This window comes from Mesoplodon bidens (assembly GCF_964165515.1).
Source record: "Mesoplodon bidens genome assembly, chromosome: 4".
Taxonomy (NCBI): domain Eukaryota; kingdom Metazoa; phylum Chordata; class Mammalia; order Artiodactyla; family Ziphiidae; genus Mesoplodon; species Mesoplodon bidens.
In genome coordinates, this window is record NC_138160.1 from 34923548 (window position 1) to 34945253 (window position 21706).

Consider the following 21706-nt stretch of genomic DNA (forward strand, 5'->3'; position numbering starts at 1 on the left):
TTTAAATTATGAATTCTGACTCGCTTTCCATGACTATGCATGTTTCTCACTTTTCTCCTTGTTTTTTCAAGCAGAAGATTTGAGCTAATGAATGTAATGGAATAAGAAAAGATAGAACTGGGAAACCAAAAATGATTTAACACTTTTATGGTTGCAAGGTTAAAGGTGGTTCTTTAAAGATTTAAGATAGCAAAATATCTAATTGGGTACATGCTAATGATATGCAAATGAACACAGCTCTTGGGAAATTTTTGGTGGGACTTCACCAGACAAGAAGTGGCAGCTGTAAAAATCTGGTTTTAACAGCAGGCTGGACTTCAGGACTCCAAAAGGCTTATTCATTTTAAGTTGTCACATGGCTTTGAGGGCAGGGGTGAGAGAGTGGGAACTGTTTTGGCCTTCAGTCATTCATGTCATTAACATGCCAGGCATGTTGGGATATGTCTTTCAGGGCATCCTAAGAGTGAACTCACCTCTTCCTCCTTGTCCTCTAATTAGAAAAAGCAGAACAAGTGTATCAGCACCATTCAAGGCTGTCACTTTTTTTTTAAAAGATGGTTTAGGAAAGCAGTGACCCTTGTATTCTTCTCTCTTTTCTCTTTAGAAATTGCCTGCGTTCTACCTGCACTGATGGATGGCATACAGAGTCATCCCCACAAACCTTTCTACACCATTGGTGAGAAGGTGACCTTTTCCTGTTCAGGTGGCAGGTCATTAGAAGGTCCTTCGACATTTCTCTGCGGATCCAGCCTTAAGTGGAGCCCTGAGATGAAGAACGCCCAGTGTGTGCAAAAAGGTGAGTGGCTCTTGGGTCTGTCCAAGGACACATACACTCAGGGAATGAGAGTCCTTGCGGCAGTTCCTCAAGGCACTGAACCTCCATAATGGAGTCATTCCCTCCATCCCTGCCCTTCTACAAGAAGGAGGTCAGCTCATAGAGTGGGTAACAGACTTTTTTGCACATGGCACAGATAGACTCACAGAATTCAAGGAAAGGCAAGAATAGCCCTGGTGATTCTGAAATTTTAACTTAAATCCTTCATATCAAAGATTAGCTTTATATTTGTTAAGGTGCCAAGAAAATGAAGAATTTCTAAAAGCTGATTACTGGTTTCCTCCTGATTTTTAAGAATGTACTTTTATGAAGTACAGAGTTGAGATCATAATTTATATAAAATTCTGTATGTTTCATTTTTGGGCTCTTAGAGTTTATTAGCGCTATTGAAATTGAAAATTTAAAAGCACTTACATATAACCCTGCAAAGCAGAGTTATTGAAGGAAAGGTATTGTGGTTTGTGAAGTTGTTCTTATCGGTAGAAATCCAAATATCCAGTATTTTGAACACATGGCAAATTAAAATAGTTTTTTAAAAATTTTTATTATAGTTGATTTACAATGTTGTGTTAGTTTCAGGTGTACAGAAAAGTGAATCAGTTATACATATACATATATCCACTCTTTTTTGGATTCTTTTCCCATATAAGCCATTACAGAGTATTGAATAGAGTTCCCGGGGCTGTACAGTAGGTCCTTATTAGTTATCTATCTTATACATAGTAGTGTGTATATGTCAATCCCAATCTCCCAATTTATTCCTCTCCCTCCTTTCCCCCTGATAACCATAAGTTTGTTTTCTACATCTGTGACTCTATTTCTGTTTTGTAAATAAGTCCATTGGTATAAAATGGTCTTTTAAGAAGCTAAGGCAGGAAAATATTTAGAAAGCCAAACTATTTCTTTTAGAGATACTTAAAATGGGATAGATTTGTTTTCAAAATAACCTCCTCTTTCTTTACATTTTTTTAAATAAATGGAAAATATTATGTTTGTAACAACTAAAAACAAGAAAGAAGAAAATCGCACTTGCATTCTATTTTATATGATATTCTTATTTCTTGAGTATATAATTTTTAATTCGATGCTGAAATTTGTCTTCTATGGTGAAGATGAAGTAGTTGATTCCATGAGTAGTAATATTAGGTGAATTAGATCTTCACAATTGAAAAGAGAGCAGGCTGTGACTGATTGTGTTAAATAGATCACAGAAGACAGAATGGGAGGGCTGCGTGTCCAGTGGAATGGCTGTCCTGCCTGTTCTCACACGTTCTGTAGCTGTCAGAGCAGAGACAGCTGCTTTGTTTTCTACATGCACTGAAGTATAACTATGAGTTTATTTGGGATAAAGTAATGGACCTGTACCAATAATGCTAAAATTAAGGAGAACAATGTACAGTTGATGAGGTTGCTCTTTTCTTCCAGATTATATACTTTATATACTTGTTTTTTTCTGAAATGTCTTTTTCAGTCACTTTATAACACATTTGGTATGAATTTTCTCCCACTCGGTAGCAAATCCTATTAAGGTTTTAATTAAGGATGTTTTTCAGACCTGTGTGTTTTTCCAGAAGACTTAGATAACAATAATAACTATCCCTAAAATAAGCCTATAACAAACCAAAAGTTCCAGGTTTGTCAGCCTCCAGAGTTTTAAAATACCTGATGTACAAGTATTTAGTCTTTTTTATATTGTGGTAAAATATACACAACATACAATTTACCATTTTAACCATTAAAAAATGTGCAATTCAGTAGCATTATTCTCATTATTGTTCAACCATCACTGTCATCCGTCTCCAGAGCTCTTCCATCTCCCCAAACTGAAGCTCTGTATCCGTTAAACACTAGCCCATTATTTATCCATACCCACATCAGTACTTAGTCTTGATGTGAAGATATTTGATTTTAAAATAGTAAACGTACATACTGTAGGTGGGTTCTAAGAGTTTGTTTACTTGGTTAGTCAAGCCATGAAGATAACAAAGCTATATTCTTTTTAAATGCAAAAGTCTTTGGTCTAGGTAATTCTACAAGTTATTTTCCACAAAGAAATTATAATAACTTTTAAAAAATATTTAAATTCTGAAATTCTATCCTTATGAACGGTTAGCAAATAAACTGCTAATAATAATGCAGAAATAATGTACATGGCTTAATCAATGAGCTTCAGTTTTCGTCTATTTAGATCAGACTTTCCCAACCCCAGCACTACTGGAATTTGAGCCCTGATGATTCTTTGTTGTGGGAGCCTGTCCTGTGCCTTATCAGATGTTTGGTGGAATCCCTGGTCTCTGCTCGCTAGATGCCAGTAGCGTCTCACAGGGGTGACAACCAAAAATGTCTGTAGACATTGCCAAATGTCCCCTGGGGAGCAAACATTTGCCCCTGGTTGAGCAGCATTGATCTAGATAATACCATTAAAATATTTTATTTTGGAATTACTTAGGATTTCAGAAAATTTGCAAGTATAGTTTCCATATACCCTTTACCCATCTTCCCATACCTTACATACCTTGACAAAATTTAGTTGGTCAAAACCAAGACATTAATATTAAATAGTATCATACTATTGACTACCCTACAGACTGTATTCATACGTCACCAGTTTTTCCACCGATATCCTTTTCATGGTCTAGGATCCAATTCAGGATACTACGTTGCATTTAAGATAATACCATTTCAAATTGGGCGATTGGAATTGACATGTATACACTGATGTGTATAAAATTGATGACTAACAAGAACCTGCTGTATAAAGAAAAAAGACAATACCATTTCAAAGAAAAATGTTTAAAGAATAGTACTTGCTAGAGACCTTGCTGGACACGGCAGGCATACTTCACCTTGCTACCATTTTTACAAGTTTATGCCTTCCTTGTTCATGAGATTTTCCCGTCATGTCTAAAGCTCTTATGTTTTCCGAAATAAGGAAGTATTCCATAGTTTGTGCACCCATAAAAACACATCCTTCAGACAAATGGCCTTTATAGATATATTCAACAGGTAGCTAGTTTTATGATGCAAAAGTATATGCCACTGAATTCCATTGTAATGAAGCTGGCAGGAGGTGGAAATTGCAGGGTGGTGTAGACTGTTCACGTTGTAGGCAAGCATAGCCTAGGCTGTGGCAAATTATGCTCTTGTAAGTTGGACCAAAGTGTTTTCCTGTCAAAACTGGAATGATGATTGGCTTTCTATCAGTTTGTAGGAAACATAAAATAAAGGAAAGGATTTTATTAATGTAAGTACCTCCAGACATTTAGTCACTGTTGAGGGGGGAGACCACTTGGACATTTACATGTAAGAGGTTATTATAGTTGTCCTTGAGATACTGAGAGTTCTTCTTGTATTGGTCAAGTGATGGTATGCTTTCTGTCTCATTATAGGCACAGTGGGCAAAATGTGTCCACATAACAAACAACTTTTAACCCCCCATGTACTTGATGAAAGGGAGCCTACTCTATGGGCCTTCAATTCAGACAAACATGGACTTCAATCCTGTCTTGGCCAATTTGTTAACTAGCATGAATTTCCTAACTTTTCTATCTCTTAGTTTCCTCATCTCTTAAACGGGCATTTATTAAGGGGATTAAATATCACAGTATATAAAAAGGCCAGGGCCAAGAGTAAATGGTCAAGAAATGGTAGCTATTATGACCAATAAAATTGGGTGGCCCTAGGAATGCTGAAGCTCTTGTAAAATGCTCTATAGCTTTATTTTTTACTGTACAAACTTGTTGCAGTTGAGAATATTACAGAGTCTGGTTCAACAATTAAAATAATACCTTGTTTGCTATGAAGAAGCTTTTCACCTAATGATCGCCTCTCCATTATTGTCTTCTTTTAGATGCCCCTTTGGCACCGGAAGTGCCTGAATGTCAGCGCTGGGAGAAACTGCAGAATTCAAGATGTATTTGTAAAATGCCTTATGAATGTGGGTAAGCTCTGTCTTCTTCTCTGTTTTATTTTATTTAAAATAGATGGGATGATTTCTTAATGCCATTTGAAGCAACATGGATGGACCTAGAGATTGTCATACTAACTGAAGTCAGTCAGACAGAGAAAGACAAATATCGTATGATATCTCTTATATGCAGAATCTAAAAAAAAATTGATACAAATGAACTTATTTACAAAATAGAAACAGCCTCACCGACTTAGAGAACGAACTTATGGTTACGGGGGGGAAGGGTGCAGAGGAAGGGTAGTGAGGGAGTTTGGGATTGACATGTACACACTGCTATATTTAAAATAGGTAACCAACAAGGACGTTCTGTATAGCACAGGGAACTCTGCTCAGTATTATGTAACAACCTAAATGGGAAAAGAATTTGAAGAAGAATAAATACATGTATATGTATAACTGAATCACTTTGCTGTACACCTGAAACTAACACAACATTGTTAATAAACTATATTCCAATATAAAATAAAAAGTTAAAAAATAATATTTAAAAAAATAGATGGGATGATTTCTTAGATGCTAGTCTCTGTTAGCTCAAAGGTGTTACTTACCATGGGTTAAGGGTCTTTGCATTTCAATGCAGTCCATTTGCTGCTTGTTATTTGCCTGGGTCACCAGGGCTGACCATTGGTGGCATTAGGCAGTGTTCTAATCTGGCTGGTAAGAAAGGCTGAAGGACTGCTTGAGATTGCTTGTTGTTCTCTACATAAAATGGGGCAAAATGACAAAACCCTCACCTGAGGATTTAGAGCTTGAGGAGATTAGGGCTGAAATTCCCATGAGACATAAACTCTTAAAGATACCAAGAGAAACAAAAACAGCTGCTTTTCTGATTCTTGTAATCTGTTTATTTCTAGATTTGCATTCTAAGAACACCACCACACTTGAAATCACTCCATTGTAGAAAGATATCTGAAGTAATTACTGGATGTTGGATACAGATGGCATGATTAAATTGGGACAAGAGGAGGTTACTGGTGGGACTATTTACAGAAATGTGGGCAGAGTAAAGAAAACTGCAAGCCACAGGGCAGTACTCCTGGACTGGTAGCAGTTCAGGTTTATAGTATCTCCATGCCCAAGCCAGAAGGTGGGAGAGAGGAGCACTTATGAAAACCTGATGACAGAGCGCTAGTCGAGGAAGAGTTGAGTCCCTCATTTGGGGACCTCAGAGGTCCCCAGCAGTAAGCCAGGGGAATAAAACCCCCATTGTACCCTCCCTCCAATCTCTTGCCAGACTCCCCCATTGATCAAACACCCCTGAAGCTAGAGGACAAGGAAGTCTATTGATGTGGTCTATAAGTGTCAGCTTCCCAGGCAGGGTGGAGAAGAGTGGAGGGTAAATCTGGAGAAGCAAACGGAAGATATCCAGTCCCCAGGACTTCCTGATCATCTTTAAGATTAAGAATCAAAACACAAGTTATTAGCAAATTACTTGGCTTTCAATTAATATGATCACCAAAACACATCTCCTTGAACACCTATATTGGGTAATGATGACTATGGTGGTATCTTATAAGAAGTAACTTCTGGAGAAAGGGAAATCTCTCCCAGCAGCCTCAGAAGCAGCGGATTAAAGCTCCACAATCAACTTGATGTACCCTGCATCTGTGGAATACACGAATAGACAACAAATCATCCCAAATTGAGGAGCCAGGAGTCAGTGCTGTGCCTCTGAGGTGGGAGAGCCAACTTCAGGACACTGGTCCACAAGAGACCTCCCAGCTCCACATAATATCAAACGGCAAAAATCTTCCAGAGATCTCCATCTCAACACCAGCACCCAGCTTCACTCAACGACCACCAAGCTACAGTGCTGGACACCCTATGCCAAACAACTAGTAAGACAGGAACACAATGCCACCCATTAGCAGAGAGGCTGCCTCATAAAAATTCCGCAGACACCCCAAAACACACCACCAGACGTGGACCTGCCCACCAGAAAGACAAGATCCAGCCTCATCTGCCAGAACACAGGCACTAGTCCCCTCGACCAGGAAGCCTACACAACCCACTAAACCAACGTTAGCCACTGGGGACGGACACCAAAAACAACGGGAACTACGAACCTGCAGCCTGCAAAAAGGAGACCCCAAACACAGTAAGATAAGCAAAATGAGAAGACAGAAAAACAAACAGCAGGTGAAGGAGCAAGATTAAAAACCCACCAGACCTAACAAATGAAGAGGTAATAGGCAGTCTACCTGAAAAAGAATTCAGAATGATGATAGTAAAGATGATCCAAGATTCTATTTCCAAGATCCAAAATCTTGGAAATAGAATAGACAAAATGCAAGAAACAGTTAACAAGGACCTAGAAGAACTAAAGATGAATCAAGCATCGATTAAAAACACAATAAATGAAATGAAAAATACTCTAGATGGGATCAATAGCAGAATAACTGAGGCAGAAGAACGGATAAGTGAGGTGGAAGATAAAATAGTGGAAATAACTGATGCAGAGCAAAATAAAGAAAAAAGAATGAAAAAAACAGAGGACAGTCTCAGAGACGTCTGGGACAATATTAAACTCACCAACATTCGAATTATAGGGGTTCCAGAAGAAGAAGAGAAAAAGAAAGGGACTAAGAAAATATTCGAAGAGATTATAGTTGAAAACTTCCCTAATATGGGAAAGGAAATAGTTAATCAAGTCCAGGAGGCACAGAGAGTCCCATACAGAATAAATCCAAGGAGAAGTACGCCAAGACGCATATTAATCAAACTATCAAAAATTAAACACAAAGAAATCATATTAAAAGTAGCAAGGCAAAAACAACAAATAACACACAAGGGAATCCCCATCAGGTTAACTGCTGATCTCTCAGCAGAAACTCTACAAGCCAGAAGGGAGTGGCAGGCCATAATTAAAGTGATGAAAGGGAAAAACCTGCAACCAAGATTGCTCTACCCAGCAAGGATCTCATTCAGATTTGATGGAGAAATTAAAACGTTTACAGACAAGCAAAAGCTGAGAGACTTCAGCACCACCAAACCAGCTTTACAACAAATGCTAAAGGAACTTCTCTAGGCAAGAAACACAACGAAGGAAAAGACCTACAATAACGAACCCAAAACAATTAAGAAAATGGGAATAGGAACATACATATCGATAATTACCTTAAATGTAAATGGACTAAATGCTCCCACCAAAAGACACAGATTGGCTGAATGGATACAAAAACAAGACCCATATATATGCTGTCTACAAGAGACCCACTTAAGACCTAGAGACACATACAGACTGAAAGTAAGGGGATGGAAAAAGATATTCCATGCAAATGGAAACCAAAAGAAAGCTGGAGTAGCAATTCTCATATCAGACAAAATAGACTTTAAAATAAAGACTATTAGAAGAGACAAAGAAGGACACTACATAATTATCAAGGGATTGATCCAAGAAGAAGATATAACAATTGTAAATATTTATTCACCAAACATAGGAGCACCTCAATACATAAGGTGAATACTAACAGCCATAAAAGGAGAAATCGACAGTAACACACTCATAGTAGGGGACTTTAACACCCCACTTTCACCAATGAACAGATCATCCAAAATGAAAATAAATAAGGAAACACAAGCTTTAAATGATACATTAAACAAGATGGACTTAATTGATATTTATAGGACATTCCATCCAAAAACAACAGAATACACTTTTTTCTCAAGTGCTCATGGAACAGTCTCCAGGATAGATCATATGTTGGGTCACAAATCAAGCCTTGGTAAATTTAATAAAATTGAAATTGTATCAAGTATCTTGTATGACCACAATGATATGAGACTAGATATCAATTACAGGAAAAGATCTGTAAAAAATACAAACACATGGAGGCTAAAGAATACACTACTTAAAAATGAAGTGATCACTGAAGAAATCAAAAGAAATTAAAAAATACCTAGAAACAAATGACAATGGAGACACGATGACCCAAAACCTATGGGATGCAGCAAAAGCAGTTCTAAGAGGGAAGTTTATAGCAATACAATCCTACCTTAAGAAACAGGAAACATCTCGAATAAACAACCTAACCTTGCACCTAAAGCAATTAGAGAAAGAAGAACAAAAACATCCCAAAGTTAGCAGAAGGAAAGAAATCATAAAAATCAGATCGGAAATAAATGAAAAAGAAATGAAGGATATGATAGCAAAGATCAATAAAACTAAAAGCTGGTTCTTTGAGAAGATAAACAAAATTGACAAACCATTAGCCAGACTCATCAAGAAAAAAAGGGAGAAGACTCAAATCAATAGAATTAGAAATGAAAAAGAAGAAGTAACAACTGACACTGCAGAAATACAAAAGATCATGAGAGATTACTACAAGCAACTCTATGCCAATAAAATGGACAACCTGGAAGAAATGGACAAATTCTTAGAAATGCACAACCTGCCAAGACTGAATCAGGAAGAAATAGAAAATATGAATAGACCAATCACAGGCACTGAAATTGAAACTGTGATAAAAAATCTTCCAACAAACAAAAGCCCAGGACCAGATGGCTTCACAGGCGAATTCTATCAAGCATTTAGAGAAGAGCAAACACCTATCCTTCTCAAACTCTTCCAAAATAGAGCAGAGGGAGGAACACTCCCAAACTCATTCTACAAGGCCACCATCACCTTGATACCAAAACCAGACAAGGATGTCACAAAGAAAGGAAACTACAGGCCAATATCACTGATGAACATAGATGCAAAAATCCTCAACAAAATACTAGCAAACAGAATCCAACAGCACATTAAAAGGATCATACACCATGATCAAGTGGGGTTTATTCCAGGAATGCAAGGATTCTTCAATATACGCAAATCAATCAACGTGATACACCATATTAACAAATTGAAGGAGAAAAACCATATGATCATCTCAATAGATGCAGAGAAAGCTTTTGACAAAATTCAACACCCATTTATGATAAAATCCCTGCAGAAAGTAGGCATAGAGGGAAATTTCCTCAACATAATAAAGGCCATATAGGACAAACCCACAGCCAGCATCGTCCTCAATGGTGAAAAACTGAAACCATTTCCACTAAGATCAGGAACAAGACAAGGTTGCCCACTCTCACCACTCTTATTCAACCTAGTTTTGGAAGTTTTAGCCACAGCAATCAGAGAAGAAAAGGAAATAAAAGGAATCCAAATCGGCAAAGAAGAAGTAAAGCTGTCACTGTTTGCAGATGACATGATACTATACATAGAGAATCCTAAAGATGCTACCAGAAAACTACTAGAGCTAATCAATGAATTTGGTAAAGTTGCAGGATACAAAATTAATGCACAGAAATCTCTGGCATTCCTATATACTAATGATGAAAAATCTGAAAGTGAAATCAAGGAAACACTCCCATTTACCATTGCAACAAAAAGAATAAAATATCTAGGAATAAACCTACCTAAGGAGACAAAAGACCTGTATGCAGAAAATTATAAGACACTGATGAAAGAAATTAAAGATGATACAAATAGATGGAGAGATGTACCATGTTCTTGGATTGGAAGAATCAATATTGTGAAAATGACTCTACTACCCAAAGCAATCTACAGATTCAATGCAATCCCTATCAAACTACCACTGGCATTTTTCACAGAACTAGAACAAAAAATTTCACAATTTGTATGGAAACACAAAAGACCCTGAATAGCCAAAGCAATCTTGAGAACGAAAACTGGAGCTGGAGGAATCAGGCTCCCTGACTTCAGACTATACTACAAAGCCACAGTAATCAAGACAGTGTGGTACTGGCACAAAAACAGAAAGATAGATCAATGGAACAGGATAGAAAGCCCAGAGATAAACCCACGCACATATGGTCACCTTATCTTTGATAAAGGAGGCAGGAATGTACAGTGGAGAAAGGACAGTCTCTTCAATAAGTGGTGCTGGGAAAACTGGACAGGGAGATGTAAAAGTATGAGATTCGATCACTCCCTAACACCATACACAAAAATAAGCTCAAAATGGATTAAAGACCTAAATGTAAGGCCAGACACTATCAAACTCTTAGAGGAAAACAGGCAGAACACTCTATGACATAAATCACAGCAAGATCCTTTTTGACCCAACTCCTAGAGTAATGGAAATAAAGACAAAAATAAACACATGGGACCTAATGAAACTTAAAAGCTTTTGCACAGCAAAGGAAACCATAAGACAAAAAGACAACCCTCAGAATGGGAGAAAATATTTGCAAATGAAGCAACTGACAAAGGATTAATCTCCAAAATTTATAAGCAGCTCATGCAGCTCAATAACAAAAAAACAAACAACCCAATCCAAAAATGGGCAGAAGACCTAAATAGACATTTCTCCACAGAAGATATACAGACTGCCAACAAACACATGAAAGGATGCTCAACATCTTTACTCATTAGAGAAATGCAAATCAAAACTACAATGAGATATCATCTCACCCCAGTCAGAATGGCCATCATCATAAAATCTAGAAACAATAAATGCTGGAGAGGGTGTGGAGAAAAGGGAACACTCTTGCACTGCTGGTGGGAATGTGAATTGGTACAGCCGCTATGGAGAACGGTATGGAGGTTCCTTAAAAAACTACAAATAGAACTACCATATGACCCAGCAATCCCACTACTGGGCATATACCCTGAGAAAACCATAATTCAGAAAGAGTCATGTACCAAAATGTTCATAGCAGCCCTATTTACAATAGCCCAGAGATGGAATCAACCTAAATGTCCATCATCGGATGAATGGATAAAGAAGATGTGGCACATATATACAATGGAATATTACTCAGCCATAAAAAGAAATCGAAACTGAGCTATTTGTAATGAGGTGGATGGACCTAGAGTCTGTCATACAGAGTGAAGTCAGTCAGAAAGAGAAAAACAAATACTGTATGCTGACACATATATATGGAATTTAAGAAAAAAAAATGTCATGAAGAACATAGGGGTAAGACAGGAATAAAGACAGAGGTCTACTAGAGAATGGACTTGAGGATATGGGGAGGGGGAAAGGTAAGCTGTGACAAAGTGAAAGAACGGCATGGACATATATACACTACCAAACGTAAGGTAGATAGCTAGTGGGAAGCAACCGCATAGCACAGGGAGATCAGCTCGGTGCTTTGTGACCGCCTGGAGGGGTGGGATAGGGAGGGCGAGAGGGAGACGCAAAAGGGAGGGGTTATGGGAACATATGTATATGTATAACTGATTAAATTTGTTATAATAAAAAAGAAGTAACTTCTCATGTGAAGGAGAACATATAACTGAATAGCATAAATGGAAATGGTCAGCCCAGAATCTTCTGACTGTGCTTTTATTCTCTATTAATCATTGTTTACTTTGACTCACTTTCATCCTCTTTCTAACTTCTCTGATTCAATGAGTTTATCTGCAGCCTTTTTATAAATATGGTAAGAGTTTTAACATCAGACACTGATAACAAGATAGATGGCCTTGTAAGTTCTTTGCCCTTTAAGCTGTTCTGAGTACTTCTATTTAAAGTTTAAATAAACAGATAAAAAAGAAATACTAGGATTTGTTTCTGTTATGTAAATGTCCAAATAAATTTAACTCTTGGTCGGAGAAGTAAACATTAGAGCTAAATATATATAAGTAAATATAGATTCTGTGTACTCTTCAAAAATGCCTTGTTGTCTAGGGTTTCACTACAGTAATTGCTTCCTTACCCATCAGCATTCAGAAATGTGGTTGTTTTTATTAGTGACATTTCAAGTAGCTGGCACTATTTTAACACCAATGCATATGAAAAAAAGTAACCCATTTTATGGAGATATTTCTAAACTATTTTGTAAACGTAGATACTCTAAAAATAGCATTGAAAAATAGAGTTCATTTTCCCTTGAGGATTCAGTCATCAGCTGTGGATAATGCTATAATATGGACCTGAACTCTCAGGGCTGCTGGCCTGGGAGGAGGTACTTTCTTCTGCAGTCAGTGGTCCCATTTGACTACCATTCCTCTGAGTGTTTTGATCTTTGCTAATTTTCTGTCTCCTTCTTTGTCATCTGTGGCTAGCAGACATTGCCTTCTCTTCTAATTTGCTGTATCTGATCTGTTCTAGATGAAACTACATTGACACTAGATATCTAAGCTTGTAAAACTTGTGAGTAAATAAAGAGCAAAATATGTTCATTTTGAAGATTGGAGGGGGTTGGGCCCTAGTAATGAGGGGCATTTGCATTTCTGTTCCATCTTTTTGCTGTAGGTGACAACATCTGAGGCACTGAACCCAGAGCCTCACCTTTCACTTCTCATTCTCAGCTTTGAAGAAAGAAAATCTTGTAAATAAAGTAACTTAAAAATTTTGTTTCAGATCCTCCTTGGATGTGTGTGCTCGAGATGAGAGAAGCAAAAGGATACTGCCTCTGACAGTCTGCAAGATGCATGTTCTCCAATGTCAGGGTAGAAATTACACTGTTGCTGGTAGGGAGAGCTGTACTCTACCTGCCTCAGCTGAGAAAGCTTGCGGTGTGTGTCCACTATGGGGAAAATGTGATGGTAAGGGGCATTTCATATTTGTAACTATAAAAATGCTCAAGTAATAGGAGTGAAGCTTTCTAGTTTAGCGGCAGATCAAAGCACATCCCTGAGGATGTCAAAGACTCCGACTGGCCTGAGAATGAACTATCCTCCCTGACTGCCTTCCCCGGGGAGGGGGTGGATCAAGAACTCTCCCCGACGGTGTGAATGTCCTCCCAAACATCATGTTCCACCTTCATGATTTTTGCTCTGTCCTTGTATTATCCATATTATGTACTCATTGAAAAAGAAACACACTCCCATAAAAATAACAATTTTTATTTTTTTTATTTTTTAATTTTAAAAAATTTATTTATTTATTTTTTGCGGTACGCGGGCCTCTCACTGTTGTGGCCTCTCCCGTTGCGGAGCACAGGCTCCGGAAGCGCAGGCTCAGCGGCCATGGTTCACGGGCTTAGTTGCTCCACGGCATGTGGGATTTTCCTAGACCGGGGCACGAACCCGTGTCCCCTGCATCGGCAGGCGGACTCTCAACCACTGCGCCACCAGGGAAGCCCCAAAATAACAATTTTTAAAAGAAGAAACTTTATATCACATCTTTAATAGGAAATGTCCCTAGCCATAAATATTAGGTGACCATGAAAATACATACAAGGAAACACAACAAGGTAGGAGATTCTAGCCAGATGCTGCTCAAAGCTTGGAGGATGATGCTTCCTTGTGATAAAGGGTGTCTAGCAAGTGTCAGGGGCGTGTTGAAAGCACACCCGTGCCAAGCTGACACTTTCTCCTAGAAGCAATCAGAAGGATGTGAAGAGCATAGAAAAGGAGGTACTGCATTCTCAAGCTGGTGCTGTGTCCAGGTGGCACTTAACAGTGATCTTGACAACCAGCACTGGCCAGCCCTCCTCCGCGGGGGGAAGAGTTGGGTCGCCAGAGCCAAGTCACCGTTCTCAGTTTCCCCATCTGTCAAGTTGGGAGCCGGACAGTGCGATCTTGATCTGTAAGGTCTCTGCTAGATCCTCAGGCCCACCTTTTCCTGGCCGGTACCCGCTGGGCACCTTTCCCCTCACTCCCGTCGCATTTGCAGCAGAGACGATGACACATATAGCCACGTCTGGGTCACTTTCGGTTTGGCAGTCACCACAGCGGTCTGGCAGACCTGGTTACCCTCCTTCTGGGGACGCCTGGCTGGTGTGTTCCAGCCTCGCACCTTCAGCGCACACACTGCTTTCCTCCCCAACTCGTTTCTGATGGGTCTTTATGGGGCATGAGGCCTTTTGCATCTCATGCCCTCTCTCTCTCAAAGCAAGTTAATTCTTCGTCTCCCTCTGTTTGAGCCTTGCCGCCCGGCGTTTTGCTGAGTTCTCTGCATTTGGTCTGGGCGTTGAGGGATCACACCAGGGGGTTTGCCCCCCCCACCACTGTGCAGCACGTGGAGGAGAGAACCGCTCCGCGGGGGTCCCAATAAGAAGCCTGGCAGCAGCCTCAAAACCTGCTTATTCTGTCAGAGTGGAGCGAAATGCCTCCCTTGCCCAATCCTGCGGCTTTTCCTGGGGGTCCGGGAGAGGGGAGGGTAGTTGATTGCATCACGCGAGGCAGGAGCGTCTAGAGCTGTCCAATCACCAAACATCACGACTTTGGACGTGATGCGCCTTGTCTTCCCCACCTCCACCACGGGCCACCAAGCCTCTCTCGCTTCTTTTTTCCAGCCCAGAGCAGCAAATGTGTCTGCAGAGCCGCCTCGGAGTGCGAAGAAACAGGGTTCAGCGTCTGCGTGGAGGCGAATGGCAGCGAGCGGACGATGACAGAGTGTGAGGCCGGCGTCCTGAGATGCCGAGGGCAGAGCATCTCCGTCACCAGCATCCGGCCCTGCGCCGCCGAAGCCCCGTAGCTCCCGGCGCCGGTGGGCCTGCTCGCGATCCTGCAGGCGCGTGGCTGAGTTAAAACCTCTGCACGCCCGGCCCTGTAGGCAGCTTCTCAGCTCGCGGGCCCATTCTTTCTCCTTCCACTCCGGGTCCACTTCTCCCAATCCCCAGGCCCTGCATAATTACACAACCCTTTGTTCTCCCAAAACTGCATCCAGAGCCTCTTTTTCTTCTTCTTTTTTTTTTCCGTACTCGGGCCTCTCACTGTTGTGGCCTCTCCCGTTGCGGAGCACAGGCTCCGGACGCGCAGGCTCAGCAGCCATGGCCCACAGGCCCAGCCGCTCCGCAGCATGTGGGATCTTCCAGGACCGGGGCACGAACCTGTGTCCCCTGCATCGGCAGGCGGACTCTCAACCACTGCGCCACAAGGGAAGCCCTCTTCTCTTTTTAAATGTCAGTCAGGCTGAAGGATATTGATGAACCTTTGAAGGAGCTGTTATGTTCTTGGAAAAATTGCTGACTTCTCTGGACCTTGACTTTTTTTAATCTGAAAATTAGAGGGTTGGACTAGAGAAATTTGAATGCTCTATGTTTCTTTTTAGTATGATTAAAAGAACCGACCAGAACACACTCTACAAATTGATTATGAAAACAGAAAGGTTAGAGAGGCGGGCTTTGCTCACTGAAACCAAATATAAAGGGGACCTTGAATGGAAAAAGGCAGATACAATTATTCCATGCCAAGCACCACACCTAGAGATCCCTAATCTTGTCAGGAGGTTGAATCACTTCTATCAGAGTGGAATCCATCATGTTACGGTCACAGGGGCACCTTCTACTTTCTTGTCTGAGAACAAGTATTTACAATTGAGGCTTCTCTCTGGAGCTTTTCTTGTGTTTTCCAAACACAAGACCTGCAATTTGTCCCCCTCCTCCCCTTTCCTTTTGTAGGAAGCATCATTCATGCCTGAGCTATTGAGTGACTGCGTATTTGGGAGAAGTGTTCTCTAATGTAGATACATACTTAGATTTTTCAGGGGGCTCTACAGGTAGATCCATTTGAGGCATTAGCCTTCTATTTATTCCCTATTCATCTTTCATCAAAACAAAATAACAGCTGTAGTTGATGAAATGAGTGGGCTTCAATGGAATTTAAAATATGCTTTTATATACAAATAATATCTCTGTATTTTTCTGATACATTTCAATGAAACTTTAGTTTAAATGACAATGATTAAAAAACACATTAAAGATACTATACTTTGGAATTTTAAAATCTGTGTTATGTTTACTTTTAAAGACTTTCCATGAAGGATGGCTAATGTGCTCTTTTTTTTTTGAAGGGCAAAAGGGCTCTGTTTTGTTGTTCTTTTTTTTTTTTTTATTAGTTTCTGCTTTATAACAAAGTGAATCAGTCATACATATACATCTGTTCCCACATCCCTTCCCTCATGCATCTCCCTCCCTCCCACCCTCCCCATCCCACCCCTCCAGGCGGTCACAAAGCACCGAGCTGATCTCCCTGTGCTCTGCGGCTGCTTCCCACTATCTATCTACCTTACGTTTGGTAGTGTATATATGTCCATGCCTCTCTTTCGCTTTGTCACAGCTTACCCTTCCCCCTCCCCATATCCTCAAGTCCATTCTCAAGTAGGTCTGTGTCTTTATTCCCGTTTTGCCCCTAGGTTCTTCATTACATTTTTTTTTTTAAATTCCGTATATATGTGTTAGCATACGGTATTTGTCTTTCTCTTTCTGACTTACTTCACTCTGTATGACAGACTCTAGGTCTATCCACCTCATTACAAATAGCTCAGTTTCGTTTCTTTTTATGGCTGAGTAATATTCCATTGTATATAGGTGCCACATCTTCTTTACCCATTCATCCGATGATGGACACTTAGGTTGTTTCCAGCTCCGGGCTATTGTGAATAGAGCTGCAATGAACATTTTGGTACATGTCTCTTTTTGAATTATGGTTTTCTCAGGGTATATGCCTAGTAGTGGGATTGCTGGGTCATATGGTAGTTCTATTTTTAGTTTTTTAAGGAACCTCCGTACTGTTCTCCATAGTGGCTGTACCAATTTACATTCCCACCAGCAGTGCAAGAGTGTTCCCTTTTCTCCACACCCTCTCCAGCATTTATTGTTTCTAGATTTCTTGATGATGGCCATTCTGACTGGTGTGAGATGATATCTCATTGTAGTTTTGGTTTGCATTTCTCTAATGATTAATGATGTTGAGCATTCTTTCATGTGTTTGTTGGCAGTCTGTATATCTACTTTGGAGAAATGCCTATTTAAGTCTTCTGCCCATTTTTGGATTGGGTTGTTTGTTTTTTTGCTATTGAGCTGCATGAGCTGTTTATAAATTTTGGAGATTAATCCTTTGTCAGTTGCTTCATTTGCAAATATTTTCTCCCATTCTGAGGGTTGTCTTTTGGTCTTGTTTATGGTTTCCTTTGCTGTGCAAAAGCTTTGAAGTTTCATTAGGTCCCATTTGTTTATCTTTGTTTTTATTTCCATTTCTCTAGGAGTTGGGTCAAAAAGGATCTTGCTGTGATTTATGTCATAGAGTGTTCTACCTATGTTTTCCTCTAAGAGTTTGATAGTGTCTGGCCTTACATTTAAGTCTTTAATCCATTTTGAGCTTATTTTTGTGTATGGTGCTAGGGAATGATCTAATCTCAAACTTTTACATGTCCCTGTCCAGTTTTCCCAGCACCACTTATTGAAGAGGCTGTCCTTTCTCCACTGTACATTCCTGCCTCCTTTATCAAAGATAAGTTGGCCATATGTGCGTGGGTTTATCTCTGGGCTTTCTATCCTGATCCACTGATCTGTCTTTCTGTTTTTATGCCAGTACCAGACTGTCTTAATTACTGTAGCTTTGTAGTATAGTCTGAAGTCAGGGAGCCTGATTCCTCCAGCTCCGTTTTTCGTTCTCAAGATTGCTTTGGCTATTCGGGGCCTTTTGTTTTTCCAAACAAATTTTGAAATTTTTTGTTCTAGTTCTGTGAAAAATGCCAGTGGTAGTTTGATAGGGATTGCATTGAATCTGTAGATTGCTTTGGGTAGTAGAGTCATTTTCACAATATTGATTCTTCCAATCCAGGAGCATGGTATATCTCTCCATCTCTTTGTATCATCTTTAATTTCTTTCATCAGTGTCTTATAATTTTCTGCATACAGGTCTTTTGTCTCCTTAGGTAGGTTTATTCCTAGATATTTTATTCTTTTTGTTGCAGTGGTAAATGGGAGTGTTTTCTTGATTTCATTTTCAGATTTTTCATCATTAGTGTACAGGAATGCCAGAGATTTCTGTACATTAATTTTGTATCCTGCAACTTTACCAAATTCATTGATTAGCTCTAGTAGTTTTTCGGTAGCATCTTTAGGATTCTCTATGTATAGTATCATGTCATCTGCAAACAGTGACAGCTTTACTTCTTCTTTTCCAATTTGGATTCCTTTTATTTCCTTTTCTTCTCTGATTGCTGTGGCTAAAACTTCCAAAACTAGGTTGAATAAGAGTGGTGAGAGTGGGCAGCCTTGTCTTGTTCCTGATCTTAGTGGAAATGGTTTCAGTTTTTCACCATTGAGGACAATGTTGGCTTTGGGTTTGTCATATATGGCCTTTATTATGTTGAGGAAAGATCCCTCTATGCCTACTTTCTGCAGGGTTTTTATCATAAATGGATGTTGAATTTTGTCGAAAGCTTTCTCTGCATCTATTGAGATGATCATATGGTTTTTCTCCTTCAACTTGTTAATATGGTGTATCACATTGATTGATTTGCGTATATTGAAGAATCCTTGCATTCCTGGAATAAACCCCACTTGATCATGGTGTATGATCCTTTTAATGTGCTGTTGGATTCTGTTTGCTAGTATTTTGTTGAGGATTTTTGCATCTATGTTCATCAGTGATATTGGCCTGTAGTTTTCTTTCTTTGTGACATCCTTGCCTGGTTTTGGTATCAAGGTGATGTCGGCCTCGTAGAATGAGTTTGGGAGTGTTCCTCCCTCTGCTATATTTTGGAAGAGTTTCAGAAGGATAGGTGTTAGTTCTTCTCTAAATGTTTGATAGAATTCACCTGTGAAGCCATCTGGTCCTGGGCTTTTGTTTGATGGAAGATTTTTAATCACAGTTTCAATTTCAGTGCTTGTGATTGGTCTATTCATATTTTCTATTTCTTCCTGATTCAGTCTTGGCAGGTTGTGCATTTCTAAGAATTTGTCCATTTCTTCCAGGTTGTCCATTTTATTGGCATAGAGTTGCTTATAGTAATCTCTCATGATCTTTTGTATTTCTGCAGTGTCAGTTGTTACTTCTCCTTTTTCATTTCTAATTCTATTGATTTGAGTCTTCTCCCTTCTTTTCTTGATGAGTCTGGCTAATGGTTTGTCAATTTTGTTTATCTTCTCAAAGAACCAGCTTTTAGTTTGGTTGATCTTTGCTATCGTTTCCTTCATTTCTTTTTCATTTATTTCTGATCTGATCTTTATGATTTCTTTCCTTCTGCTAGCTTTGGGGTTTTTTTTGTTCTTCTTTCTCTAATTGCTTTAGGTGCAGGGTCAGGTTGTTTACTCGAAATGCTTCCTGTTTCTTAAGGTGGGATTGTATTGCTATAAACTTCCCCCTTAGAACTGCTTTTGCTGCGTCCCATAGGTTTTGGGTCCTCGTGTCTCCATTGTCATTTGTTTCTAGGTATTTTTTAATTTCCTCTTTGATTTCTTCAGTGATCACTTCGTTATTGAGTAGTGTATTGTTTAGCCTCCATATGTTTGTGTTTTTTACAGATCTTTTCCTGTAATTGATGTCTAGTCTCATAGCATTGTGGTCGGAAAAGATACTTGATACAATTTCAATTTTCTTAAATTTATCGAGGCTTGATTTGTTCCCCAAGATATGATCTATCCTGGAGAATGTTCCATGAGCACTTGAGAAAAATGTGTATTCTGTTGTTTTTGGATGGAATGTCCTATAAATATCAATTAAGTCCATCTCGTTTAATGTATCATTTAAAGCTTGTGTTTCCTTATTTATTTTCATTTTGGATGATCTGTCCATTGGTGAAAGTGGGGTGTTAAAGTCCCCTACTATGATTGTGTTACTGTCGATTTCCCCTTTTATGGCTGTTAGTATTTGCCTTATGTATTGAGGTGCTCCTATGTTGGGTGCATAAATATTTACAATTGTTATATCTTCTTCTTGGATTGATCCCTTTATCGTTATGTAGTGTCCTTCTTTGTCTCTTCTAATAGTCTTTATTTTAAAGTCTATTTTGTCTGATATGAGAATTGCTACTCCAGCTTTCTTTTGATTTCCATTTGCATGGAATATCTTTTTCCATCCCCTTACTTTCAATCTGTATGTGTCTCTAGGTCTGAAGTGGGTCTCTTGTAGACAGCATATATATGGGTCTTGTTTTTGTATCCATTCAGCCAATCTGTGTCTTTTGGTGGGAGCATTTAGTCCATTTACATTTAAGGTAATTATTGATATGTATGTTCCTATTCCCATTTCCTTAATTGCTTTGGGTTCGTTATTGTAGGTATATTCCATCTGTTGTGTTTCTTGCCTAGAGAAGTTCCTTTAGCATTTGTTGTAAAGCTGGTTTGGTGGTGCTGAATTCTCTCAGCTTTTGCTTGTCTGTAAAGATTTTAATTTCTCCATCAAATCTGAATGAGATCCTTGCTGGGTAGAGTAATCTTGGTTGCAGTTTCCTCTCCTTCATCACTTTAATTATGTCCTGCCACTCCCTTCTGGCTTGTAGAGTTTCTGCTGAGACATCAGCTGTTAACCTGATGGGGATTCCCTTGTGTGTTATTTGTTGTTTTTCCCTTGCTGCTTTTAATATGATTTCTTTGTGTTTAATTTTTGACAGTTTGATTAATATGTGTCTTGGTGTATTTCTCCTTGGATTTATTCTGTATGGGACTCCCTGTGCCTCCTGGACTTGATTAATTATTTCTTTTCCCATGTTGGGGAAGTTTTCAACTATAATCTCTTCAAATATTTTCTCAGTTCCTTTCTTTTTCTCTTCTTCTTCTGGAACCCCTATAATTCGAATGTTGGTGCGTTTAATGTTGTCCCAGAGGTCTCTGAGACTGTCCTCTGTTCTTTTCATTCTTTTTTCTTTATTTTGCTCTGCATCAGTTATTTCCACTATTTTATCTTCCACCTCACTTATCCGTTCTTCTGCCTCAGTTATTCTGCTATTGATCCCATCTAGAGTATTTTTCATTTCATTTATTGTGTTTTTAATCGATGCTTGATTCATCTTTAGTTCTTCTAGGTCCTTGTTAACTGTTTCTTGCATTTTGTCTATTCTATTTCCAAGATTATGGATCTTGGAAATAGAATCTTGGATCAGCTTTACTATCATTATTCTGAATTCTTTTTCAGGTAGACTGCCTATTACCTCTTCATTTGTTAGGTCTGGTAGGTGTTTATCTTGCTCCTTCACCTGCTGTGTGTTTTTCTGTCTTCTCATTTTGCTTATGTTACTGTGTTTGGGGTCTCCTTTTTGCAGGCTGCAGATTCG

The 21706-nt window shown here is 39.2% G+C and overlaps 1 protein-coding gene across 1 annotated transcript in view; it reads left to right on the forward strand.

Moving 5' to 3' along the window:
- Positions 1–16431, forward strand: part of C7 (complement C7) — a 59662-nt gene extending 43231 nt beyond the window's left edge. The window contains exons 15-18 of the mRNA XM_081233000.1: positions 605–796; positions 4686–4776; positions 13121–13305; positions 15000–16431. Coding sequence (XP_081089126.1) covers positions 605–796; positions 4686–4776; positions 13121–13305; positions 15000–15181 — 650 coding nt within the window. The 3' untranslated portion in view covers positions 15182–16431. The remainder of the gene's footprint in view (positions 1–604; positions 797–4685; positions 4777–13120; positions 13306–14999) is intronic.
- Positions 16432–21706: the final 5275 nt, after the last annotated feature.